This window comes from Schistocerca americana, chromosome 1, assembly GCF_021461395.2.
Source record: "Schistocerca americana isolate TAMUIC-IGC-003095 chromosome 1, iqSchAmer2.1, whole genome shotgun sequence".
Taxonomy (NCBI): Eukaryota; Metazoa; Arthropoda; class Insecta; order Orthoptera; family Acrididae; genus Schistocerca; species Schistocerca americana.
In genome coordinates, this window is record NC_060119.1 from 386,502,676 (window position 1) to 386,527,430 (window position 24,755).

Genomic DNA, 24,755 nt, shown 5'->3' on the forward strand with positions numbered 1-24,755 from the left:
ACTAGACGCTATTTTAGACTTTCGTTATTGTTATGGTTCCTTCGTTCAGACATTCACTTCATCAAGAAACACACAATAACATACAAAATTGTTGAGATTACAACTTAATAAGTAATTCATATGGGATGAGCATATCACACAACTGCTGTTATTTCGTTTTTCACGTCTATTTACATTTAGCTTCCACATTATCGGTGCATCCTCTGTGGTACAACTGCAAAGATCGATACACGTACTGATGTAGTCAATTTAGGTTATTTACGTCACGATGACGTAGCGTTATGTCACTGTGACGTAGGGTTCGCCTCATTTCGCATGGGATGAATGCTACCCCTATTTGCATGGGTCAAATCACATTCCGGCATTCTATACAATGACAAAGTAGATCAACTAGCGAGAGATAGATTAGCATTGGAAGACCTATGGACATTAAAATACCCATACTCAGAATACCTCCTAAAAGTAAAACAACAAGCGATTCTCTCATGGCATTAAGAATGGAATGAAAGCCAACAAACAAGAGGTAAAAGCTATGCACGTATACAGACATGGTTTCCAAACTTCAAACATTCAAGGAAAATTATAACGTCCATTGTGAGAATGCGTCTCAATCATGGATCTTTCCCTGCCCACTTACATAGAATCGGAATATCGGAGACACCCTAGACCCTACTGTCAATGTGAAGAGGAAACAACTGGTGATGTCAATCATATCTTATTTCAGTGTAGACTCCATGAGAAAGGCAGAGTAGACTTTTTAAAGGAGCTCTTAAAGAGTTGGTCACTGCCAGCTACTTTGCATGATCCCAATTCTCGGAGACACAACCAGGAATACATATGATGCCATAGCTCCGTTTCTAGCGAAAGAAGACATAACAATCTAAAATGAATTGAACTTAATTAACAAATACATTTTTAGCACTCAACTGTCTTTTGTAATCTAATTACAATAATTTTGATCTAAAAACATATGAATGTATGCCCTAAACAGTATGTATGATGAAGAGGAAAAAATGTTACCTTGTTATATGTGTCAGTACATATATTTGTGATGGCTAAAATGTTTGTATGCTAGGAGCCAATAAAAAAATAAAAAAAGAATGCTACCCCAATTATTTTTGGGGCTGGTTTCAGTTGTTATTCTACATCTTTGTTGCTCGTTGTTGTTATAGACTGAAAACAGCTGAGGGCAGCCATGCTAGTTGATATCAAGGACTTAAATTGACCTGATGTGATATGATGTGAGGGACAATGTGAACAAACTATTACTAAATAATTGGGAACCAATGCTGTACAATCGCAATAAAGTCATGAGATTTTCAATTGACTCCTTCACATATTCTAATAAAAGAGTCAATTGAACATCTCATGACTGCATTGCGATTGTAGAGCACTGGATGCCAATTATTAACATAAAAATGATCCCAGGCTACAGATGGGATTTTATGTCCTGTATATCACACTATTACTTGACGGAGGCATGATGTCTATGAGATCATACAAACAACTAATGTGTAGCCACAACTTGTGGCTTATTGTAATTGCACTGTGAGGTTCTGTTCACACAGACGCCACAATTTCTGTGTTTGGACAGCTTTCAGTATGGTGTCAATTGAAAATATATGGGCAGGTAAGAATTTTATAGAGCAGATTGCATCATTAGAGCTGTGACGAGAATTAAATGCAAGGAAGACGAAACCCTAATGCTGGTTCCGAAAATAGATTTCACACAGGTGTAAATCGAGGGCCACAAAAACGGCAACCACATCACAGTATACCACTAGCGGTGGCGACAGTTTTGTTGGATGTGTGAAGTACATCGCCATAGAATATCGATGTTGACTATCTATCGCCCGGATTAGTATCGATTAAATATGTCTAATATATCGTGAAGTCGACATATCGCTGTGCGATATCCCAACCCAATTACAGTAGTACACAAATAACAAATTATTTACTGTTGAGTCACAGTTAATGCATGAGGAATCTGAGCGTTAAACTATTTGTAATTAGCGGTTATGTTGGGATGAAGTTGTGGTTACCTAAATTGGCAATCAGGGATTTTTGTATATATGTGTGACGGCTGTTTGTTATTAGGTATGTTAATAACCCGTACTTATCCGCACACATCCATACATCTGCAAGAACGCTGTTACAGGGAACAAGGGACGTAAATGCTCTGCCACCGTTTCAATTAAGTGGATTTTCACTAGAATCGCTCAATTACTGGTTTCCTTGAAGGCACGCAAATTGTCATTACAACGATGGTTTTTGAGAGCCTTGCAGTGTAATCGACGCACTTAAGATAAGAGGATTTAGATAGTCATGCTGAGGAGTAAGAAATAATGAATAAAAAATAAAATGATTCAACGGAAAGAGAGAAAGCTTGTTGTCGTAAATTATAGCATACGAACCTGTTCCCTCGTTTCTTGCAACAGAAAACATTTTATTGAAATTAAAAACAAAAAAGACGTTTGAATTTGCATGACGTTAAAGCAGCAGCTTCTGTTGGTCATATCAATATTTTTTGCGTCCATGCAATCTATATATTTCATTAATACGTTACTTGCTCCTAAATGTAAATTATAGGTTCAGCTAGCTAACTGGCATTGGGAACCTCGTTCTAGGAAATGTAACTGTGTGAGAAGTAACTTTAACTTTCATTTACCCATCTGTTCTGTTTGTGATTCATCCTATTGGAGTCAATTTTTATAGATTTTTTAGTATTAATTACTCCTGTGTGCTTGAAATAAACGATTAGGTTAAAAACACTTGGGCCTAACTATAGTGAAGGTGCTGTCTAAAATAGATATAAAAATGGGCTTAATAAGAAGCTATGTATTGTTAATATGTAGAATAACTTTCACATTCCTCTGTCAAAACAGAAGTTCAAAATTACCTGAACTGCTGTGTTACTAGACAAATGAGGTTTCTGTAGGCAGACAAAAAATAAAGTCCTTTACCTAACAAACCACTGCCAGTGGATCCAGCCTTTTCCAGGAACATTGTAAAGATATTTCCTGCCAGCTACAAATTTAAAATAACTGCAGATTGGCCATTAAATGTAACTACTTTTTCTAGAGTCGATGTACATATTGGAAGTGTAACTGCTAGACTAGTCAGCTGAATTGTGGCATTGTAATGTCACTATCCTTTCAATTTTTTTGTTATTAATAAGAACAAATTCATATATTGTTGTAACAATAGCACTGTGTTATTCAAGACACTTCTCAAATTATTAATTATTCAGCATTTCTTTGAGTTTTAATGACACAGCACAGTATCTTATGGGAGCTATTGGCATGAAGTTGACATAGCTGATACAAATGTTTCTTACTTAAATGCTATTTATTTCTCTACATATTCTCTTTCTGTAAAGAGTCAGGTTTGCTCATAAGCATTGTTATTATTGATGGTCAAAAAGTGATCTTGGTGGCCACTAGTTATAGGAGATGGTGGTGATCCTTTTACATGTCAAAACACATGGGTGCTTTCATCTAATTTGATTTCTTGAGGGAGTTTTAACTAGTGGTTTTAGTGTGCTCTATAGATGCTTGAGAATGGAATATTAAGATTCTGAAATTGATCGTAATCCTCTCTATAATCGTTTAGATTAAGCTGAGATGAATATAAATTTGGCTTGGTAGAAAATAAGGTAAAGTACTAAAGTAGGTCTAAAGTTCAGTAAGAGGGGGTTAAGGTGAATGAATATTACGTTGAGGAACACTTTGTGGTGAGAGAATATTTTTGAGAATGAATTCCCGTCTTTAAACTTCAAGGGAACTTACACTAGGGCAGAGCTATATGACATCTGGCGGTACGTAAGTTGTGATATGGTAGGTGCTCTGTGTCACAGATAACCTTGCTGTTGAGTGTCCGTAAGCTCCTTCATCCTGATCTCTTGGATTGTGTTGTGCAGCATGATCAGAACTTGTTACACATATTTCCAAGACAAACAGTTATTTTGTGTGCATTCTTATGTACATCAAGTTGATGGTGGTGATCGCTATATAGAAAGCTACTCAGTTATCACATATTTGTAAGTGAACAACAGTTTGACAAAATCCATTTAAAAATGTGCCAGGAACAGGATAGGGCTGTTAGGTCAGTTAGGAGGTTTGGTGAAAGGTAGTGAGGCAGAGAAGGGGAAAAGACTTGTGGGTGCATTGGTGGAATAGAAGGCTGTTGAGTGCTGGAGTGGGAGCAGTGAAAGGGATAGGTGGGTTTATGACAGGCTAGTGAAGGTTGAGACCAGGGTGGGTGGGATTATGGGAACATAGGGTATACCTCAGGAACAGTTGTCACCTGTACAACTCAGGAAAATTAGTGTTGGTGAGAATGTTCCATGTGGCAAAGGCTGTGAAGCAATTGTTGAAGTCATGTTGGGAAGCTGTTTCTTGGGCACAGTTTGTCAGTGGTCATTCATGTGGTCAGACAGCTTGTGATCTGCCGTGTCCACATAGAAAGGAGCACAGTGGTTGTAGCGTAATTTGTAGATCGCATCGTTGGTTTCACAGATTGCCTTGCCTTTGATGGGATGCTTATGACCAGAATGGAGTAGATGGTGGTGGGAGGAAGTAAGGGGCAGGTGTTGCACCTAGGTCAGTTTGCAAGGATATGAAGCAAAAGGTTGGAAGTAGGGATGGACAAGGATATGGCATAGGTTCAGTGAGCAGTGGAATACTAGTGTGGGAGGGTTGGGCAGTACAGTGGCTACGATATTCGTCATTTCAGGTCATGACGAGAGGTAGTCGAAAACCTGGTGGAGAATGTGATTCAGTTGCTCCAGTCTTGGGTGATACTGAGTCATGAGAGAGAGAGGTTCGCTTTTGTTGCCAGAAGGTGTGTTTGTGGGAGGTGATAGGTGATGGGAGAGAGAATGCAAGGGTGAACTGGGAGGGTAACACCTCTCACAGTGGTATTCAATCGTCCACCGAACCACTCCCAGGGGGCTCAGCACTACTTGATGAGTACATGCTTGGCTACAATGGGTCCCCAGCTTTTGCAGCACTATTTCCTTTTCCAAGCTGCATGTCTAGCCTCAGCTGCTCTTCCTTTCCCCTCCCTTTGGGACTTAGTTGTATGTCATCTTCGGGAAACCAAAGTTCTTGGTAAAACTGTGTATGGATTCATCTTGTGCACCCATCTTTCTTTCTCTGTCCTTCCTTTTCTTTCCCTTCCTCCACTTTGGTGTTAGAGATCTCTCTTTTTCCTTTCCTTTTTCTTCTTCCCTGTGTGTTCCTGAAGGCCATCCCATGTGTTTGACACATAAAAGGTGACTGGGTAATGAATAATTCCCAGCCCCAGGTTGACAAGTAGGTCTCCTACATACCCCCTTGTAAAGGCCAGGCCCAGGGAGGGATGATTGCCTGAGCTGGTGCCTTCCTCTATGCTGAATGGTCCCTCTGTCCAGATTCTGGGAGTTGTGACCTGAGGTGTGGACAATCACGTAAGGCGGATGAGGCCTAACCCCCCCCCCCCCCCCCCGCCCCCCCCCCCCCCCCCAAGTGGGAAGGAGCATGCCACAGAGTCACTGAGAATCATGGGGGATTCCTCCATGTTGAGTTCCTCATCTCAGAAATGTAAATGGGTTTAGATGATAGAATTGATGCCTCTCCTGGCTATACCCATATACCTCATGACATCACGCATGGAAGATGGTCGCAATTTAATGAAAGTTAGTCTATTTGTTGTACAGAATGGTGTGGGTGCCATTGCCGGCCATATGAAGTCCTGCTCCTGGTTGCGTAATGGGACCTTACTTTTGGTGATAGATTTCAAGCACAGAACCTGCTTAGGGCAACACTTCTCCACAGCCATCCTGTTAAAGTAGAGGCACACCGCACTCTGAATTTCTCCCGTGGTGTCAGATACACTTGGCTTCATGATTGTCTGACCGAGGCTGAAATAACAGCCTATCTCACTGACCAGAGAGTGACTGCAGGTCACCATGTCATGAAAAGGGTTGATAAAGAATTAGTGCCTACTCACACTCTATTCCTCACATTTGACTGTGAGCTACTTCCATCGAAAATGAAGGCTGGCTATGGAGCTATTGTGGTCAGACCATATATCACATGCATTGGTATAAATGTGAGCACCACAGCCAGGCCCATTAATCTTGTGAAAATACAGCTGAATATAAACCTGTGGCATGGAAGCTCATGAGAATGAATGACCACCTCCTTCACCTCACTGTATCAGCTGCAGAGCTGATCAAGCTGCTTCCTCCTGTGACTGTCCAATCTACCTCAATGAGAGAGCCATTCAGGTCAACCCCTTAGTTGACCCATTTCTGCCTGTCATGGGATGTGGAACATTTGCAGCATCAGATCCAATAGGGTTGAATTACAGATTCTATTGTGACCCTTCTGTCCCGTTGTTTTCTGCCTCCAGAAAACAAAACTATGCCCTCACAATCACTCTCACCTCCCACACTTCACTTAAGTCCGTTTTGACCGTCACCCTGTAATGGGGGCTTTGGCTCATTTGAGACAATATCTAGTCACACCATTTCCTTGCACACCCAACTTCAAGTTGTTGCTGTCTGTCTTTCCTTTCCCAGTTTCACCTCCTCTCTTTGCTTTGTCTACTCACCCTTGTCTTCTGCTGCCACCAGGACAGACATTTTGCAACTTACTTCTCGACTTCCTCCTCCATTTTTGCTGCTTGGCAACTTCAGTGCCCACCATCCACTTTAGGGCTCAACCAGCTGAATCTAATCTGTTTGAATACAGGTACACCCACATTTCTTTCCAATTCCGTACATTCCTTTTCGCACTTGGAGCTTCCAATGTGTACTTCTCAGCCTGCTTGTTGTCTCGAGTGGTCTGTTCTCTCTGACACACGTTCAAGTGGCCATTTCCCCTGTGTCATTCGTTTGGTAATGCCTATCCCATCTGTGCATCCAACCAACTGGCAGCTTTCCAAAGCTGACTGGCAGCTCTACTCCTCACTGGCCACTTCCGATAAATACTATTTTCCCTGCGTTGATGACCAGGTAGAATACCTTAGTAACACTATCTTTACTGCTGCAGAATGTTCCATACCTGCCACCTCTTCCTCACTGTGACATGCTCCCGTTCCCTGGTGGATTGAGGCATGCCACGACGCAATATGCGAACGGAGAAGGGATACCAAAAAAAAGGTAGCTGGCTTTCTTTTCAAAACTCTTTTAACAGTTTTAATCCCTCTTCTGTTGTTTGGTGTAATCTCTATTGGCTTTCAGGAACTGTGGTTCATTGACCTGTTCCTGGTCTGACCATAGCAAACAATGTTATTGTAGATCCCCTTGATATCTCCAACACCTTGGCCCAATATTTTACAGACATTTCGAGTTTCACCTACTACCATCCTGCCTTCCTCCCTCTGAAATGGCCGCCGGAGGCAAAGATGATCTCTCTCCTCCTAGAATTGTGAATGTTGCAGTACTGCTTTTACTATGAGGGAGTTTAAACATGCATTCTCTTCATCCTGGTCATCTGCTTCAGGACCGGACAGCATTCACACTCTGGTGTTTCAACATCTATCTCCTGAGGGCCTATGCTTTCTCCTCCACACATATAACCACATCTGTACAGATGACACATTTCCCAGTCACTGGCATGAGGCAGTTGTCATTCCCATACCTAAGCCTGGGAAGACAAACATCTTCCTTCCAGCTGCTGCCCAATTTCCCTCACCAATAGCATCTGCAAGGTGATGGAATGTATGATTAATGGTAGGTTGATGTGGTGACTCAATTCTCGGAATCTACTCTGTAATGCCCAATGTGGATTCCGTAGGCACTGCTATGCAGTTGATCATCTTGGCACACCTTTTCAACTCATACTGGGAACAATTTTTTGCAGAAGTACCAAACTGTGGCCGTGTTCTTTTTGGAGAAGGCGTATGGCACCTGCTGGAAGATGGGGGTCCTCTGTATTGTGTATGAGTGAGGCTTCGTGTGTTGCCTGCCCCTTTTTTTCCAGGAATTTTTAAAGGTTATGTGTGGGCTTGGCTCTGTCTGACACTTTCATTCAAGAAAATGGGTTGCTTCAGGGTTCACTGTTCAGCGTCATCTTATGTGCCGTAGTAATTAACCGTATTATGGATTGTCTCCTGCCAGGTATGTTGCGCTCTCTTTTCTACTTGAGCAGCATCTTCAGCAATGTCTTGATCATCTTTACTCATGGGGCATCAACAGTGTCGTCCACTGTTCCACAGACAAGACTGTCTGTACGAACTGGCGGCATCAGGAGTTTCTTTCCATGTCTCAATGTCTCGGCCTATTCCTTCTTTCGTTCATTGACACGATGAAACTCTTCGCACTTGATGTTTGATAGGAAATTTTTTTGGTCTTCCCGTGTCTCTTACCTGGCAGCTCGTTGTACTCGCTTTCTCAGTGATCTACGTGTTTTATGCGATACCTCGTGGGGAGCAGACTGGACTATCCTCCTCTCTTTATACCGGTTCCTCGTCTGTTCGAAATGGGACTATGGATGTATCGTATATTCATCCACCCCTCTGACTATCTTACGCCGTCTTAACAATGTCCACGATTGCGGGATTCCTTTAGCCACTGGTGCCTTCTACGCTAGTCCCCTTGAGAGTCTCTCTGCTGAGGCTGTTGACTTACCAGGGTCCTACTTGCGGAATGTTCTCCTCAGTCTTTAGGTGAGCTGGGTCACCCATCCTATGCTCCCTTTTTTGACGTTTCCCTTGACTGCCAGTATGGACTGCACCTTTCTTCTCTGTTGCCTCCTGGAGTTCAATTTCGTTTGCTGCTTTGACTGCTTTGTTTTACATTCCCTGCCGCGTTCCCCACGGATGCGAGCCCTTCGTCAGTCTGGCTTTGTGCTGAGATACTCGTTCATTTCGGACTCCGTTCGCTTCCTGTGGGCACTATTCCTGGCCTGGTGTACCATAGCAAGTTTCTCACACTTCGTGCATGGCTTGGAAACAGTGACTACATCTACTACAACGGTCCAGGACTGGCCATAGTTTTGGGTGTCCCTTTGTACTTGCCAATGATCCTTATCAATATTGGCTTCTTGACCAGTGCTAGATTTTTACCACGGAGCTCTACACTCTTTATCAGACCTCCCAGTACATCCAGTGACACAGATTTCCGAACCGTGTTGTCTGCTCAGATTCTCTCTGTGCTCTCCAGATCCTTCGTGTACTGTACTCAGTCCACCCATTAATACAACGGATCCAAGAATACCTCGTGTTCCTGTGGGTTCCTGGTCACGTCGGCATGCCAGGGAATGAGAACGCTGATGCTGCTGCATAGGGTGCAGCTCTCTCCTCCCTCGCTTACTAGTCATTGTGTTCCTCGGATGATCTTCGTGCCACTGTCTGTTACCATGTAGTGTCACTCTGGAGTACACAATGGTCTTCTCTTCAGGGGAACAAATATCAGGACATTGAACCTCTCCCAATAGCATGGTCGACTTCCTCCTGGCTGTCACATCATGAGGTCATTTTAGCCCGGCTGTGTATAGGACACTGTCATTTTAGAACTGCCATTTATTAAGTGGCGCCCTGCCCCACTCTGTTTCTGCTGCTCTCATTCTTAACAGTGTGCCACTTTCTGATCCAGTCCCCATTTTTTAGCTTTTTACGTCTATGTTTGCCATCTACTTTGTCAGATGTTTTAGCGGATGACACGCATTGTGTCAATCGTGTCTTACTTTTTATTCGCTACAGCAGCATGGTGAAGCAAATTTGATCCCACGCTCCCTGGGGCTTCCACCATCTCAATGATGCTTTGAGGAATTTTCATTAGGGTTGTCCTTGTCCTTATCTGCTCCTCTTTTAAAGATGCTTGATCGGGTTTTTGCCTTTTTTGCTTCAGGTTTTTATTTAGTACTTCGTTTTCCTAACATTATGATACGGGTGCTTATGGCCCTAGCAGTTTTGTGCTCTAAAGCACCAACCAACCAAACATCCACCGAGCCTATACGATATCATAGTCCACCTCTGCTCGAACCCTGCTCCTGGCCCCTTGCCACCTAGCCTGTTTATGTGCAATAGATGTACATGGAAGACCTGTCCCATACATCCCCCCACCACCACCTACTCCAGGCTGGTCACAGATATCTCCTGTCCCATAAAAGGCAGGATTGACTGTGAAAGTGTTTATGTGATGTACAAACTAAGCTGCAACCACTGTGCTGCTTTTATGTGGGCATGACAGCTAACAAGCCATCACTTCAATTACTGCTTCAGAGCCTGCACCATCTGGATTCTTCCTACTGACACCAGCTTTTTCAAACTGCATTGAGGCGAACTCTCCCTGCAATATATCCTAACCCATCCCCATCCCTGCTCCCACTCTAGCACTAAACAGCCTTCTGCTCTGCCTACACACCACCAACTATTTTCCCTTCTCCACAGTTGTCCTTTTCCAATCCCTGCCCCTGCTGCCCCTCAAAACCTCTCCACTGCACCTAGCTACTATTCCCCCATCATGTCCCTTCACGCTCCCACAATCAGAAATACAGAAGCCTCCTCCACCCCGCTAGCAACCCACACCAAATTGCTGCTCCTGTCTGGCACAGTTACAGTCCACAGTCCGGTCATGGGGACAGTGGTTTTTGTGTGTATATGTTTTTTTCTATTTCGGAAGAAAAGCTTCTAACCAAAAGCTTAATTTTATAGCCGTGTTTTCGTTGCGCCCATCTGCAACTCAATGTCTCCTCTATTCGGTGAGCGGCAATCTATCCTTTTCGTGATATTGCACAATATCATCTATGCTTTTCAGAATATTGTCTATCCTTTACACAATACTGTTCTTAGATTCTATTGATACAGGAGTAAGTAATTTGGATCAGGTTACACCGTTTTTCCAGAAAATTACAAACTGCAGGCTCATTGTGACTCCATACAGCAGTTGTTATGTGCGTGTGTGCAGGAGAGAGATGTTCTGATTTGTTTGTAACTCTTATCCTCAAAAGGAAAATGATTGATTGTCAAAATGAAGTTTTTGATAGTGAAAAGATATGTTTTCTTGGTGTTACAGTAAGAGTATGTACACTGAAGAATAAGGGTTTGGCCGCATGCAAGATTCAGAGTCATATTGCACTAACAAGCAATAAGAATGGCATTTGTTGCGAATAGGGTGGGGATCCATGTAGGAATGCATTTCATGCATCCAAGGATGTAAGTTTATCCTAGATAAACAAGGGGAGTTTGTGGTAAAAGTGTTTTAGATCGGTCATCTAAGGCAGATATGCATTCAGGTGGATACTTGAAGTCGGGTGTGATAAGATGGTGATGCAGATAAATCTTGTGTGTCTAATTGAGAGAAATGAGTAGAAGCTTGGAGTCAATGGATCTTGATGAGAGAGAGGCTTAACGGAATGATGATTGAAATGTTATGGTATTTTCAGCTTGAGTATGAAGCTAACTGGAGTCCTGATGTAGGATTGTGGAGGCATATTTTGAATGTAGTGATGTGAGACTGTTGATGAAGCCTCTTTACCACAACTGTTGCAGCCCAGTTTTACTGAATGTTAACTGCAGGGTCGTAGTGGCATTCAGTGAGCATATAAAATGAAATTGTTGAAATTTTAATCTGTGAATGGGTAGAGAGTAATGGCTGCCCTTAAAGGCAGACAGGGAATTACTTAGTAAAGTTGTGTGGGATCACAGGACAAAATTATTCAAGATACAATTCTGTGGGACCTGGCGTTACAATGTGTCCCTGGTTCTTACTACCCACCTGCCCCTAATTTACGTCAATTTCTTTGATCTCAGCATTTCTTTTCAGTAACTACTCCTTGCTTCTCTCCCTTGCAGTTTCGTATATCTTTTATTTTTAGACCTGTTTATCCCCCTCCCCCTGCCTGCCACATATAATGCCCTTACCTTTCCACACTTACTAACTCTTGCGCAATGTTTTATCGGTAATCTAGATCTTGCTTATTACCACTTCAGCCACTAAGCTCTCACATTTCCAATCTCATCCAGAGCAGTTCCCAACAATCAGAAAGAAGGGTTGCTCAGCTGGACAGGGGAGGCTTAACTGATGGATGAGAAGAAAATTACACAATATCAAATCACAAAATATTTTCAAAAATTAATTATTTTTAATGTTATAATGCATCTTATTTGGTGGATAAATACACCTTCTTAGAAAAGCTTACATTTTATAGACTAAATTGTGTTACAAACAACTTGATTTGAAACATACTTTTTTTTAAAAAAAAAAAAAAAAAAGAATGTAAAATGTGGTGGTGAATGATGCAAACAATATTATAAGTATAGACAGTCTTAAGGGCTAGAAATTAACCATGAATGAAGTCCTATAGGGTTCAATTTTAAATTCAGTCTGATTCTTTACGCATGAATATTACCTACCTCTTAACATACATGAATCATTTATATTAATAAATAATGAAATTCTTGCTTTTGAAAATATAATTGAATAGATAAAAAAATCTACTCACTGTGCAAAGGCAGGAGAAAATGCATAAATAGAAGCTCAGGAAATATGCAAGCTTTCGGAACCAATGTTCATCCGTATTTATATTGTAGTGATATTTTCAAGGAATTAGGTTTGACAACCACACTTTCACTGTGTATATCTTCTCTAACAAAATTCATCTTAAAAATCCTTCATATTATGAGAACAACATGATAAGAAAGAAGTTGCTGATTATTACCCAAATTTTCTTCATTACTCATTAGTAAAGCATCTCAAAAAGCTGTTTAGTCTGCAGCCATAAAATCATTTTGTTATACGCCAAATGACATAATGTATATGACAGGTAGCAAGTTTTAAATCTAATCTCAAATTGTTTTTGCTGGACAACTCATTTTATTCTTTAAAAGCAAATAATTAAAAACTAAAAGAATGTGTAATAAGAAAGACAAAAATGTTTACTTTGTTGATGAATTTTAGTGTGTTTATTTACAAATCATGGGTGCACAGTCAGAAAACTAATTTATTTTGTATATTTTTTAAAGAAATAATGCAAATGATGTGTGGAATGTGGAATTAATTAACAATCTGATCTATGTTACTGATTTTTGTTTTCAGGTTTGTACGATTAGTAAATGAAAATCTTATCCTACAGACAGAATAGGTGGTGTGCATCTTTAGTGTTTGCTGTAAAGCTGTTGTACAATTTTTAATTTACTCTTTTCTTCAAAAAATCCCATTGTAATAAGATAATATTAAACTACCAATAGCAATTTCCAGCAGCTATATAGTATAACTGAGATGGCAGTAGCTATTTCAAAGTGGCAGTGTCCTTTCTAATTTAGTCAATTAAATTTAGCTGTCATAAGCATGAATAGTACTAAGCAGTATGGTGGTAAGTTTTCTGTTAATGCAGTGTACAGAGTAAGCTTCTTGGTGTACTTGTGTTTTATTATTGTATATCTTGACTTGTTTATCTGTGAAGGTTCTCCTTCATGATGGTATCTATGGAACGTAATAAATGATTGGATGAATGAATAGTGTAAGAAAAAGCTTGATCTTTTGGATCTTGCCTAATATGACAGTGTGGTGTATGCTTTGTTCAAAATATAGTAGATGAAGCATCAATCCAGGACACATTCTATGCACACAAGATGAAACTACTCTGAGAATAAAGCAAAAAGTAATGTATCTGATGAGCTTTATTAAAGAAAAAACAAATAAAACATTGAAGAAAATGAAACTCAGATACCAAAATTCAGTGGTAGAAATGATAATTGATTCAGATCATTGGTCACTGCCCCACAGTGACAATGAACATTGTATTTACCAAGAAGTAACGAGACTCATATACACAGATTTTCTGCAACAGGCACTATGTATGCAACCGACCAGCAGTGTTATATAAAAATAAAAAAAAAATGCAGCCTTTAATGAAATCAGTGGATCATGAGTTGTAATTTTCTGGAACTGCTTGGCATTTTAGGCTGTTTTCTTGCTGTTTTATTTTCTGAAAATTATCTAAGAAAGTTGGAATTTAATATACTGTGTGTACAATTGCCTGCCCTTCTAGAGTTAGGTTTTCTGTGACTATTGTAGATCACTTGATTCTGTTATAGGGGTTGCTCCTCTCGAAATGGTGTGGTGTCTTTCCTTCCCCGAGCCATCTCTACATCTCTGTGGGATGTTACACACTAATCTAATTCTTAACAAGTAATTAAAATTCATATTATTCAATTTCAAACAAATAAAAATGGCTTGTTGGTGCCAGAGACAGACATTGATGGTGTGTGACTAAATGAAACATTGAGTATTCACTTGTAGAGAAAAATGCTAACTAATTTTTCCATTCTTTCATCCCATAATGTCTTTGAGAATTAGTTTCTGGAACAAATGCCACTGAAATAAATCAAGTATTTATTGGATGAAAGTTAGCTGTAAGAATATTGCCTGAGGCTGACAGCTTCACATTTTACAGTCATCTTTCAGGATGTCACAATCCTTCTGCTTGTTCTTCTTTACGGTATCTGTTGCTAGTAAAAACATAATTTTTATATGAAGTGTAATTAATACAGGTAAAAAAAGGACACTGCTGCAAAAACTAGAAACAAGAAATTGAGACACACTGCAGATTCACTGGAATATAGAAAACATCATGTTGAGTCATAATACCTATTGTATACTGACCCATGTCCTTTGAACATGTTGGTGACTGTTATTCTTCAGTATAGTAACACAGATAATAGAAGATAAACAGCAGCAATTTTAGTGCAGCTAAGAAAAAACAGCTTTTCTGCTAATTTCACTGATTCGTTTTGGCTTGTTACTGAAGAAACAGCATATTGCATTAGAATGATAGTGTTTTGTTAGTGCAGTGTGCACAATCAGTTTCTAGTTGCTGCTTCATTTTCTTATTTAATAACTCTACCATTACTACATTGACAAAAGTGGGGCTCCAGATCATGGTGGAGGAGTGAATGAATTGCTAACAGAAATAGGGCTGCCACAAACAGATATTTAAAAATGTAGTGAATTTTAAAGTATTCAGATTTTAAACTCATTCACCCAGAAAAAAAGCCAAAGGAATGAAAAAAGGTCCTTCCAAAAACTGGGTGTAGGAAATGATTGGGCTGTACCTCTGGAGCAACAGACTAGATTCAAATTCCACAGTGCACAATTATGAGCTGTAGGTAGTTAATAAGTAATAAATGAGAGTTAAAGACAAAAAAATAAAACTAAACTGAAATTGCTAGTGAAAAGAAATCTGCAAGAAAAAGGGTAGGTACAGGAGATAAGAGAACAAAGAAAGAATGTGGGATGAAAGCTGGAAGACTTGAGTCAGGAACAGGGGTTGAGATGAAAGAAAAAGGAAAGGAAAAAACACAGAGAAGAGAAAAAAATGAAATGGAAAGTAAACATAAAACATACTAGCACATTAAAATGTGTACCAAACCATGACTCAAAATCAGAATCATGGCCAATGCTTTTACCAACTTAGCTGTCCATTCAGGACTTAAGCATTGGTTTCTCAGTTCACACAAAGAAATTATAATTTCTGGAACTAATTTAATATGGGTGTAACCATTCTCTTTGCAGTCCTGCTCTCATGTTTTATGTTTCATTGGCTAGTATCTTGATACTTGTGTTCTGTCATACATAATTTCATGAAAGTGTGCAACCACTATCAGACTAGAGTTCATTGTTCATGTATAATACTGCTTAAAGTCTTAGAGAAGGCAACTGTGTACTATGAAGTCAATAAATCATTGAAGCTGTAGTCTAGTAATAGCCCTCTGTTTGATAGAATGATCAGTTGTACAATTTTGATAAAGCTGATGGTGTAAAAGGATACCTGCATCTCCAGGCTGTTAGCATTTTGAGGAGCTGCTTGAAGCTGTTTCAACAGATGAATCTGATATCTTTTCAAAAATGCCACAGTGAGGAGTAGTTATCAAAATCCCATATTTTAAGCTGAATGAAAGTGTGTCCTTACATTGTTTTCTTTCTTGTTCTCACTAAGGGACCATGAGTTTTGGTGCTCTCCAACACTTATGAGGGAGTGCTGATAAGACCCTGGCTTTATAAAGAAAGTTATTTGTATGAGTATGAATTATTGATTTGCTCAACATATTCGCCTTCGAGCTCAACTCCTTTCTGGCATCTTTGCTCCAGAGTCTTTAACCCATCCAAATAAAAGATTTCAGTTGTGCTGCAAACCTCTGATCCACAGCCTTTTTGGTTTCCTCAGTGTTCAGCAATCATTTTCTCGTGAGATGTTTCTTGATATTTGGGAAAAGATAGGTCTGAGGGAACCAAGTCAGATGGATATGGTGGAAGTTTGAGGATTTCAAAGTGAAGGTCTGCCAATTGTTGCTGTGTGATGGGTGCCTTGTGAGGAGGGGCATTGTCTTGCAGAGACAACATTCCTTCTCTCAGCTTTCCACAACATTTGGAGACCAATTGTTGCTTCAGTTTGTTGAGAAGTTCAACATAGTACTTTGACATGATGGTTTACCATGTTCTTAGTAGTCTGTAAACAGGATTCCATCTTTATCACAAAAGATGGATGCCAGTTACTTTCAGCTGAGCTTTGTTTTGAACTTCTTTAATCAATGTGTGTGTATTCTTTGGACTATTATTTGGGCTCTAGATCATAAGTGTGTGTCCAGGTTTCAACTATGTTGATGAGATGATCCAAAAATCCTACAGAATACTAGGGAAACTCGACCCAAATTAACTGTAAAGCAACCACTCATTCACACTTTCGGTCTGCCTTGACACATTTAGGAATCCATGTGGCTGAGAGCTTCCTCATGTCCAAAACTTTGTGAACAATATGACCACATGTTCTTGGGATATGCTTTGGGTCTCTGTTATATTTTTAGCAGTTATCCTTACACTATCCAGAATCATGGAATGAACAGCACACACTGTTTCCAGAACCGTGACTTAATATGGCCTTTCAGTATGCTCTTCATCTTCAGTGCCATAATGCCCTGTTTTAAATGCAGCAACTCATTTCTTGGTAGTGGAATAGGAGTGGCAGTTATCGCCCAGTGTACCAGACATACCGTCATAAATTTGTTTGGTTGTGTTCCCTTACAGCTAAATTCTCTCTCACTGTGAATTCTCTGTTTTCTTGTGCCATGTTCGTTTCAAACATACACCCAAGAAATAAAAATCAATGTTACTGCTATACAAGTACTATCACCCATTATGTAAAGAATAAAGTTTAATGCAAAAACAAAACATCAGAATTAATGTACATCAATTTTAACTAGGAAAAGCCAACAACTTATTAACACCCCGTTGTAACAGGTGCCTTTCGTTGGTCCTTACTACAAAATAGTACACTATAGTGGCTGGCACAGAAGTAGAGTCCAGACATGAATGAGTATTTCGATTCTCCAAGAAAGGGATATGAACGTGAACAGAAATCAACCGACTTTGACAATTTTAACAAAGAGCTTGTGCATAGAACTGTACTTGGATATTACGACAGAGGAGAGTATCCAACGGATAAAAAAATACAGTCTGACCTCCATGAAAAAATTAATTACTCGGGCTCAGAGACCTCTGATTTTTTTCTTCTCCACTCGCTTGGTTTCTGATTCAAGAAGTGTAATGGCGGACAAGGAAATTCTTAATGGAACACAGAGACATTGCAGCAGCAAGAGCGAAGTTTTTGCCTACAGTGCACTTCTTGCGTGCTGAAGACACCAGGCCGGTAGAGTCCTTGCATGAAACTCAGGTTTCACAGAACCACGCCAATAAGTATATATGGCATGACTCCAAAGGAAACGGCGGTTTGAAAGTGCCTATTTTTAGAGGTGGCCGATTAATCATCGCCCACGATGGTTCATTAACCACATGCTACATACCAGAGGCCAAACTTGTTTTCGTGGTGGGAAAAGTTCTTGCCAATACGATTACCATTCAGAAATGAATGGAGAAGTTTTTAAGAATTAGTTTATTCGATTGTTGTCTGCACTGGAAGAAGGGTCAATTATCGTGATGGATAACACCAGCTACCACTCCATGCAGATAGAAAAGCTGCCATGTTCAAATTGGCGCAAGGCAGATATTATGGAGTGGTTAAAGTGAAAGAATGTTTCATCTTCATTCAACGAGGCGAAGGCTTGAACTCCTGTCCAAGGAAGAAATAGTAAGTGCCAAAAGGACTTACGAATTAGATCAACAGCCAAACGAAATGGGACACCAAATGGTACATCTACTTTGTTGATGTTGTGTAAAACACTGCAGCAAAGTTGTTATTTCATCTAATTGTGTGTAAATAACACCAGAAAACAAGAAAATATTAAAAAATGAATTTAGATTTATTTAATTGGTTTCCTGGAGCTGATAAACAAAAATGAATTGAGTACCTTAAAGACATGTTTCTTAAGAAAGAAACTTGTACCTGTAGTTTTATTTGCTTTCTTTGTTTTTGTTTTAGTTAGTTATGTGTACTACCATTAAACACATTCAATCTGAATCTGACAAGTGTGTAAAATGAACAAATATTGCCCACATTTCATAAGCAACATATCTGCTAAATATATTAGTCAGTTATTTGTATGTCCTGGGATTATAACTGCAGCCTTTTCGTATGAGGTGGTATGAGTCACTTATACAGTTATTGTACATCTTTTCAGCAACATGAGATAAGTCAACTTGCTGACCATTTCCACGATTTCTTAAGGTTAGTTTTTTACAGTGATTTGTATTTAACTATGTTCTCTCTCTCTCTCTTAAAACCACACATACCTCTGTATAGGCCTTATAATTATTGCCTAACCTGCCCAATGCTAGAGTCCATTTTGCTGAATTCTGTTTCCAGCATTGTTCTTTTAGGTTCTTGACACACACACACACACACACACACACACACACACACACACATCCATGCATGCGCATGCGCCCCCCCCCCCCCCCCACACACACACACACACTACTAAACATACAGAAATCCTATGGAGTAGGAGGAGTTGGCAAGTATATATGACTTGGGTTTTACATTGAATATTTTCGTCTCCAGATACCTCACTTGTTTACATGCCATACTAAGACTGGCTGATGAACAGTGTAAACCATTTCTCCTTCTGATTTTGTATGTTTGAATTTTACTGTTGATTTCAAACTGTGGTTTACTGTTGACAACAAGCTTCAGAAGTATGCTAAACTGTTTAAAGAGCGGTCTCCAAGACGTTCTAGAAGGGGCATTGCTTACAATCCTTATTACATACTTCTGCACAACAAACACATTGTTTCCTCAATGATATGTTATCCCAGAATATTACTCCATATGATATTAATGAATGAAAATAGAAAAAAAAATACACAACTTTTTGAAATTTTCATCTCCAAAATCTGGTAACTGAAATTCAAAAGTTGCACAGATTTGATACTTAACAAGCCTTATAACATTTTATTTACAGTGCAGATTCTTATCAATGTAAACATCTAAGAATTTCAAATATTATGTTTTGTTTATTGATTTACCATCATTCATTATTTGTAATGGTGTGGTCAGGTCTTGTGCAGCACTGAATTGCTCGTACTGTGTTTTATCCAAATACGGTGACAGTCGATTTTCAGAGAACCATTTATTAATATTAAAAAAAAATATTATTTATGTTTGCAAGTGTGGAAGTTCCTCCATTAGTGTTCATTATAATACTTATCAGCAAAAGGAACTACTTCTACTTCTTGAATATATGTTGGAAGATTATTTATGTATTACAAGAACAACAGCATACCCAGTGTTGGTCCTTGTGATACATCTGTAATTATTATTCTCATTCTGAAATTACTGTTTCATGTGGTAACATGATGACTGTTCAAAGGTTTGTAATTGACTAATTAATCGCTTTTAAGAATTCCTCAGTATTGTGGGAGAAATTGTCTAGGAGAAACAAAATTAATCTGCATTTGAAAACACTGCTACTGTCTACTAGACACTTTATTTCTATAGGTAGAGTAATCCACCCATTTATTGATCTCCACAGATCCCTGGATGCTAATGAACTGAAATTACGTGCACTATCAAAGCAAAGAAACTCAAAAAGGGAAACAGCTCTAAGAAATCACATTAACAATTAACTGTTTTTAAAGTGCTATAAAATATTTGTCCTCCTCATGCCGAAATTTCATGCAATAAAGTTAGCAGAAACATTTCTACTTCAGGAAAGCTGCTGTTCCCTCTGTTTTATTAAAAATCTGTTGATATGTCTTGTTGCTTGCAGAATATTTGTATGATCACATTGACATTGACCATAGAGCAAAACAGTTATCTACATTGTGAAAGACTTTCACTGCCAAAAATTTCACTTACTTCTGTGCTAATGATAGGTGTGGAAGCAGGTAGTGCAGATTATTTTTAGGGAAAAGAAACATTACTGATATCAGGGACCACTATTGGCTGCCTACATAATGGAAAAAGCTAAAAACCTGTGTCATATGAGCATTCTAGAGTGTAAATTTATGATAAATTATTGCGAATAGCCATAGTTGTACATACAATTTATTCCGTGAGGGAAATTTTACTGTTAATAGACCATTTAAGATGAATAGAAACATTCACATAAGCCGCTTTTGGTGGCAGCTTCTGCCTGTTAATGTGTAACTTAAGTCATCCAGCATTAATGAAGGCTCCCTTTCATTATGGGATGTACAGAATGTGTAGGATGATGAAATGAATGAATAAAACACGTAAGCAGATGAAGAGGCATGTGCTAATTATTAATAAATTTTATTCCAGAGGGTCAAAATGTTGATAGGATTGCCTCTGCTGGGCAACTAAATGAAAAGATTTGCAATGGGAAGAAACTGACTGAAAGATTCTTTGGTGTTGAGAGTTTAAGGTATGTTGGGATTCGTTTTTTAAATTTAGTTTTATATTAATTTCGTCTCATGGGTTTTTGTGTTAGTCATTTTTGTGTAGTTTGTGGTGTGGCAGCTTTTGGATGTATGTTCTCTTCTGCTAAATATTCCTTTGGACATAGCTTGGCATATGTGAAAAGTGCAAAATTACAACTTGATTTCAATATCATATTAACACTCACTGGATAAATGGGTTCTTACATTGAAGGAAAGTAAGTGTATACCTCCAGAGGGATCGCATCTAATTAAGCATGGTCATTGCCTGATTAATTGGTACACAGCAGTTTCAGCTATTGTTAATAGATACCTGCTTCATTAGAGATTGATTCATTTGTAATTAATTTGGTCTGAAATGCAATTAACCCCACTGAAAACTCATTACAGGAACCTCTTCTATTGTTCTTTGCATTCTGAAGCAAGCAGTTCATACGGCATCCTGTGTAGTGCTACACACTTTGTGAATAGATGTAAGCTGTGTTCATCAGCCAGGACTGTCATTATTATAAGTTGATGTCAGGGCTTTACTTCTGTTTGCCTTTGTTGGCATTACCCATGAATTTTGTTTACGTTCAACCTTGATGTGTGTGTGTGTGTGTGTGTGTGTGTGTGTGTGTGTCACTGAGTGAACTGTTCGAAATAAAAGTGTGAGTTATTCAATGAAGCACAGTATGTAGTAACTGATCTAGACTTTGTAATCCTGTCTTCTGCTGTATGTTATCTCAGAAATAATTATTTTAATGGAAAATAAAATTATCATGTGTAGTCTCTGGCTTCCAAATTTAAAATTTAATAAGTCACTCTGCTATCTACGGCAATATCAAAGTCTGTATAAATGTTTTCGGGTGTAGGACAAATGGGTGTCCCTACAACTATTGCGGCTCTGCTCACTTCTACAGTTGTGGGTGTAGATGGAAGGGAAATCGGGGGGGAGTTGACCACATATCCGTAAAATTACTTGAACTAACAAACTCTACAGCCTCAGTCCGAGCAGTACATGAAAATGTTAAATAAATGAAGTTCAGTTTCGGCAATACAAATAAATAAAATATATATGATGCAAGTCACCAAATTATAGGCTTCAAATAAATTGTGATTTACTTGTTAACTTAGTTTGTCATAAATAAACTGAATGTTGAACTTATAAAGTTCATTTAATGTTATAACTCTGTTGAACTGCTAAACAAAAGCTCTAGCTGCATAAATCAGCATAAAATCAATAATCAGTGCATGAGTGCTAAAAGTTCAGCAAAGTCTAAAAAAAAGTTTAAGTGTTACCTCCACACTGAAATGCAACTGTGTCAGCATTGTGCACAGACAAAGTCTTAACTGTTACATGCACTACCCACAAAGTTTACCAAGTCCTGAGAATGTGCAGCCACCTTGCCACTAAGAAACTAAATCAAAAACTTTGAGCAGGCTGACACAGATTTATTTAACTTCCAAAGACATACAAAACAGTAATATTCAATTCACAGTAGCTGTTTTGTATATGTACACTGCTTGCATCCCCTTGAACTGCACCTGCAGCACACTTACTTTTGAAGTACTGGTCCTGCAGTGAAGGGTGTGCCGGACTATTCAAATAAATTAATATTTTTTGAAAGTGTTACTGCCTGTGGTTCAGTGGGCATATTGAAATGTTTATGGTGTGCTAACTACCAAATGAAGTAGAAAACACAGCAGTTTGATGAAACTTTTCCATATATTAAAAAAAGATGAAATTTACGCCTTTAACTGGTACAGATTTTGTACCAAGAAAGCTTGCTGAGAACTGAGAAAAAGTGAGCTAGAACTGAAAAAGCATTGCTTCTCCCACATCATATATATATTATTACAGTAATGCTTAACATAATCCTGTATTGTTGTATAAATGTTTTTTACAAAGCTACAATAATGAATCTGAATATGATATAAAAGGATCAATATATAGCAAAGTTATGATTTTGATAACAACATTACAAATACATTAGTTGCATTAAATTCAACAACTATGTTTCCAATTAACATACAAATTACAGCAAGCTGAATGATCCTAACATGTTTTAGATATTTTTACATAAAATGCTTTTTATATAGCCAATTTTTGAAAAAATATCCTTGGTTCTCAAAACACTGAATGAACTACCAGAACAGGGATATGAAGGAGCCATTGGTCAACATAGTGCTTTTGAGGCTGGAAAAATATACCTTGATTTCATAATGGGGAAGAAGTAATTGAGCTTCTAAACATCTTGGACAAGTGTTTCCAAGGAGAAAAAGAAGTCTCAGGACTTCATTCATCAGTTGAATTTATAATTGAGGGCCTTAACAAACTCAGGTTGAAAGATAGATTTTCTTCCTTATGCAAAGAATGTAAAGATATCTGAACTTGGCTTAGAACTGCTGCAACTTCCAAGGAAAAAAGGAGTTCCTAAGCAGTTGTCCAAGGGCATGGATCCACATGAATTTCTATTGCTGGAAGAATTTTACTGCCAGGAATAATTTCAAATTATTGAAATGGCTGCCCAAGGGCTTAGATATTGAATACTTGGCCAACCTAGCATGAAGAAACAGGGTACCATGGAAAAAGTATTGTTGGAGAAAAAAGGACATGATTTAGTGTCTCCAGACCAGAAATTGATGTTCAAACTCTGAAAATAGAACTTGAACACTTTCAATTACGATACAAAGTAAAATGCCTGAAAGACGCAAAAGAGCTTTTGGTTTCTGTGAGAAAAGAAGTTGAATTATTATTTAGTTATGTTGAAGCACTGGTAAGAGCTATCCTTATGTGCCAAGCTTCAAGCTTGAAGCAGTATGCATTTTTACTGCTTTACTATGGCTAGAGAGTTACTTGTGTTCTGCAGTGACACAGCAGAGGCTCAATCATTCAGCAGGCTGCAGTGTTCACAAATTGTTGTTAGATCAGATAGACTAAAGAAAAATTGCTAGAATATTTTTATCTGATAAATACTTTCTGATCACTATAGAATGAACTTTGTAAGATTATTTTACCTTATGCTGTTGATACTGTATTTATCATTTCTGACATTGTAATTACTTACATTTTTATTTTCTTTTTGTGTTTTTAAATGTATTTTAATGTTTGAAAAATAAACTAAATAAAATTACGTATGTAATAGGCAACTTATTTACATTTCCAATAAAAATCAAGCAGAAGCTAGTTAGAAAAACTTAAGTTTGAAATAATTATCATGGTTATTTAGGACATAATAATCATAAACAAAGTTTCGATAAATTTAAATGTTAATACTATATAGAATGAAATTTTTCACTCTGCAGCAGATTGTGTGTGGATATGAAACTTCCTGACAGATTAAAACTGTGTGCTGGACTGAGACTCAAACTTAGGACTACCTTTAATGGGCAAATGCTCTACCATGTCTATTCACCCCCCCCCCCCCCCCTCCCCCTCCCCCTCCATCCCACCCTCACCACCACCACCACCACCAACAACAACAACAACAACAACAACAACAACAATTTAATGCTGGTGACACCTGTGGTTAACACTGAACTAAATACATAAATAAATTAGGTTAAATACTGTCCATTAGTACTGTAATATGTGGTTGAAACAAAATAATCGTAGTATCACAAGGTTCAGATTGTGAGGTCCTATTGTGCCATGTTACGCCCTCTACTAAAGAATGGCAGTTGAATTTCCTTTAAAGTGCAAAGTGGCTAATCATTCAAATATTACAACATTAACCATAAACTTACAGTATATACACTTACAGAAGAGTACTATTGCACTAATCATTTTGATGTTATACATGATATTCTCTTTTCAGTAATATTTAAGTAGATAAGGAAAGACTGAATTTGTGTGTGTGTGTGTGTGTGTGTGTGTGTGTGTGTGAAATGTCCTAAACAATAAAAAAATGGACAGATAAAACATATGGTTTTTCTTGCTTCTTCCAGTGCTGCTCTCAGTTTTATTGTTGCATGCACCAATCTTACA

General features: G+C 38.6%; 1 protein-coding gene across 5 annotated transcripts in view; it reads left to right on the plus strand.

Annotated features, from left to right (window-relative positions):
- The first annotated feature begins 1,905 nt into the window (after positions 1–1,905).
- The window catches only part of LOC124601449 (ribosome-releasing factor 2, mitochondrial), a 225,640-nt gene continuing 202,790 nt past the window's right edge, over positions 1,906–24,755 (plus strand). For 2 of the 5 annotated variants that reach the window (XM_047136246.1, XM_047136245.1), the window contains exon 1: positions 1,906–2,097. In XM_047136246.1, coding sequence (XP_046992202.1) covers positions 2,073–2,097 — 25 coding nt within the window. In that variant the 5' untranslated portion in view covers positions 1,906–2,072. Of the gene's footprint in view, positions 2,098–18,564; positions 18,612–20,669; positions 20,773–24,755 lie in introns of all 5 variants that reach the window. The other 3 variants (XM_047136248.1, XM_047136249.1, XM_047136247.1) reach the window with 3 other exon arrangements.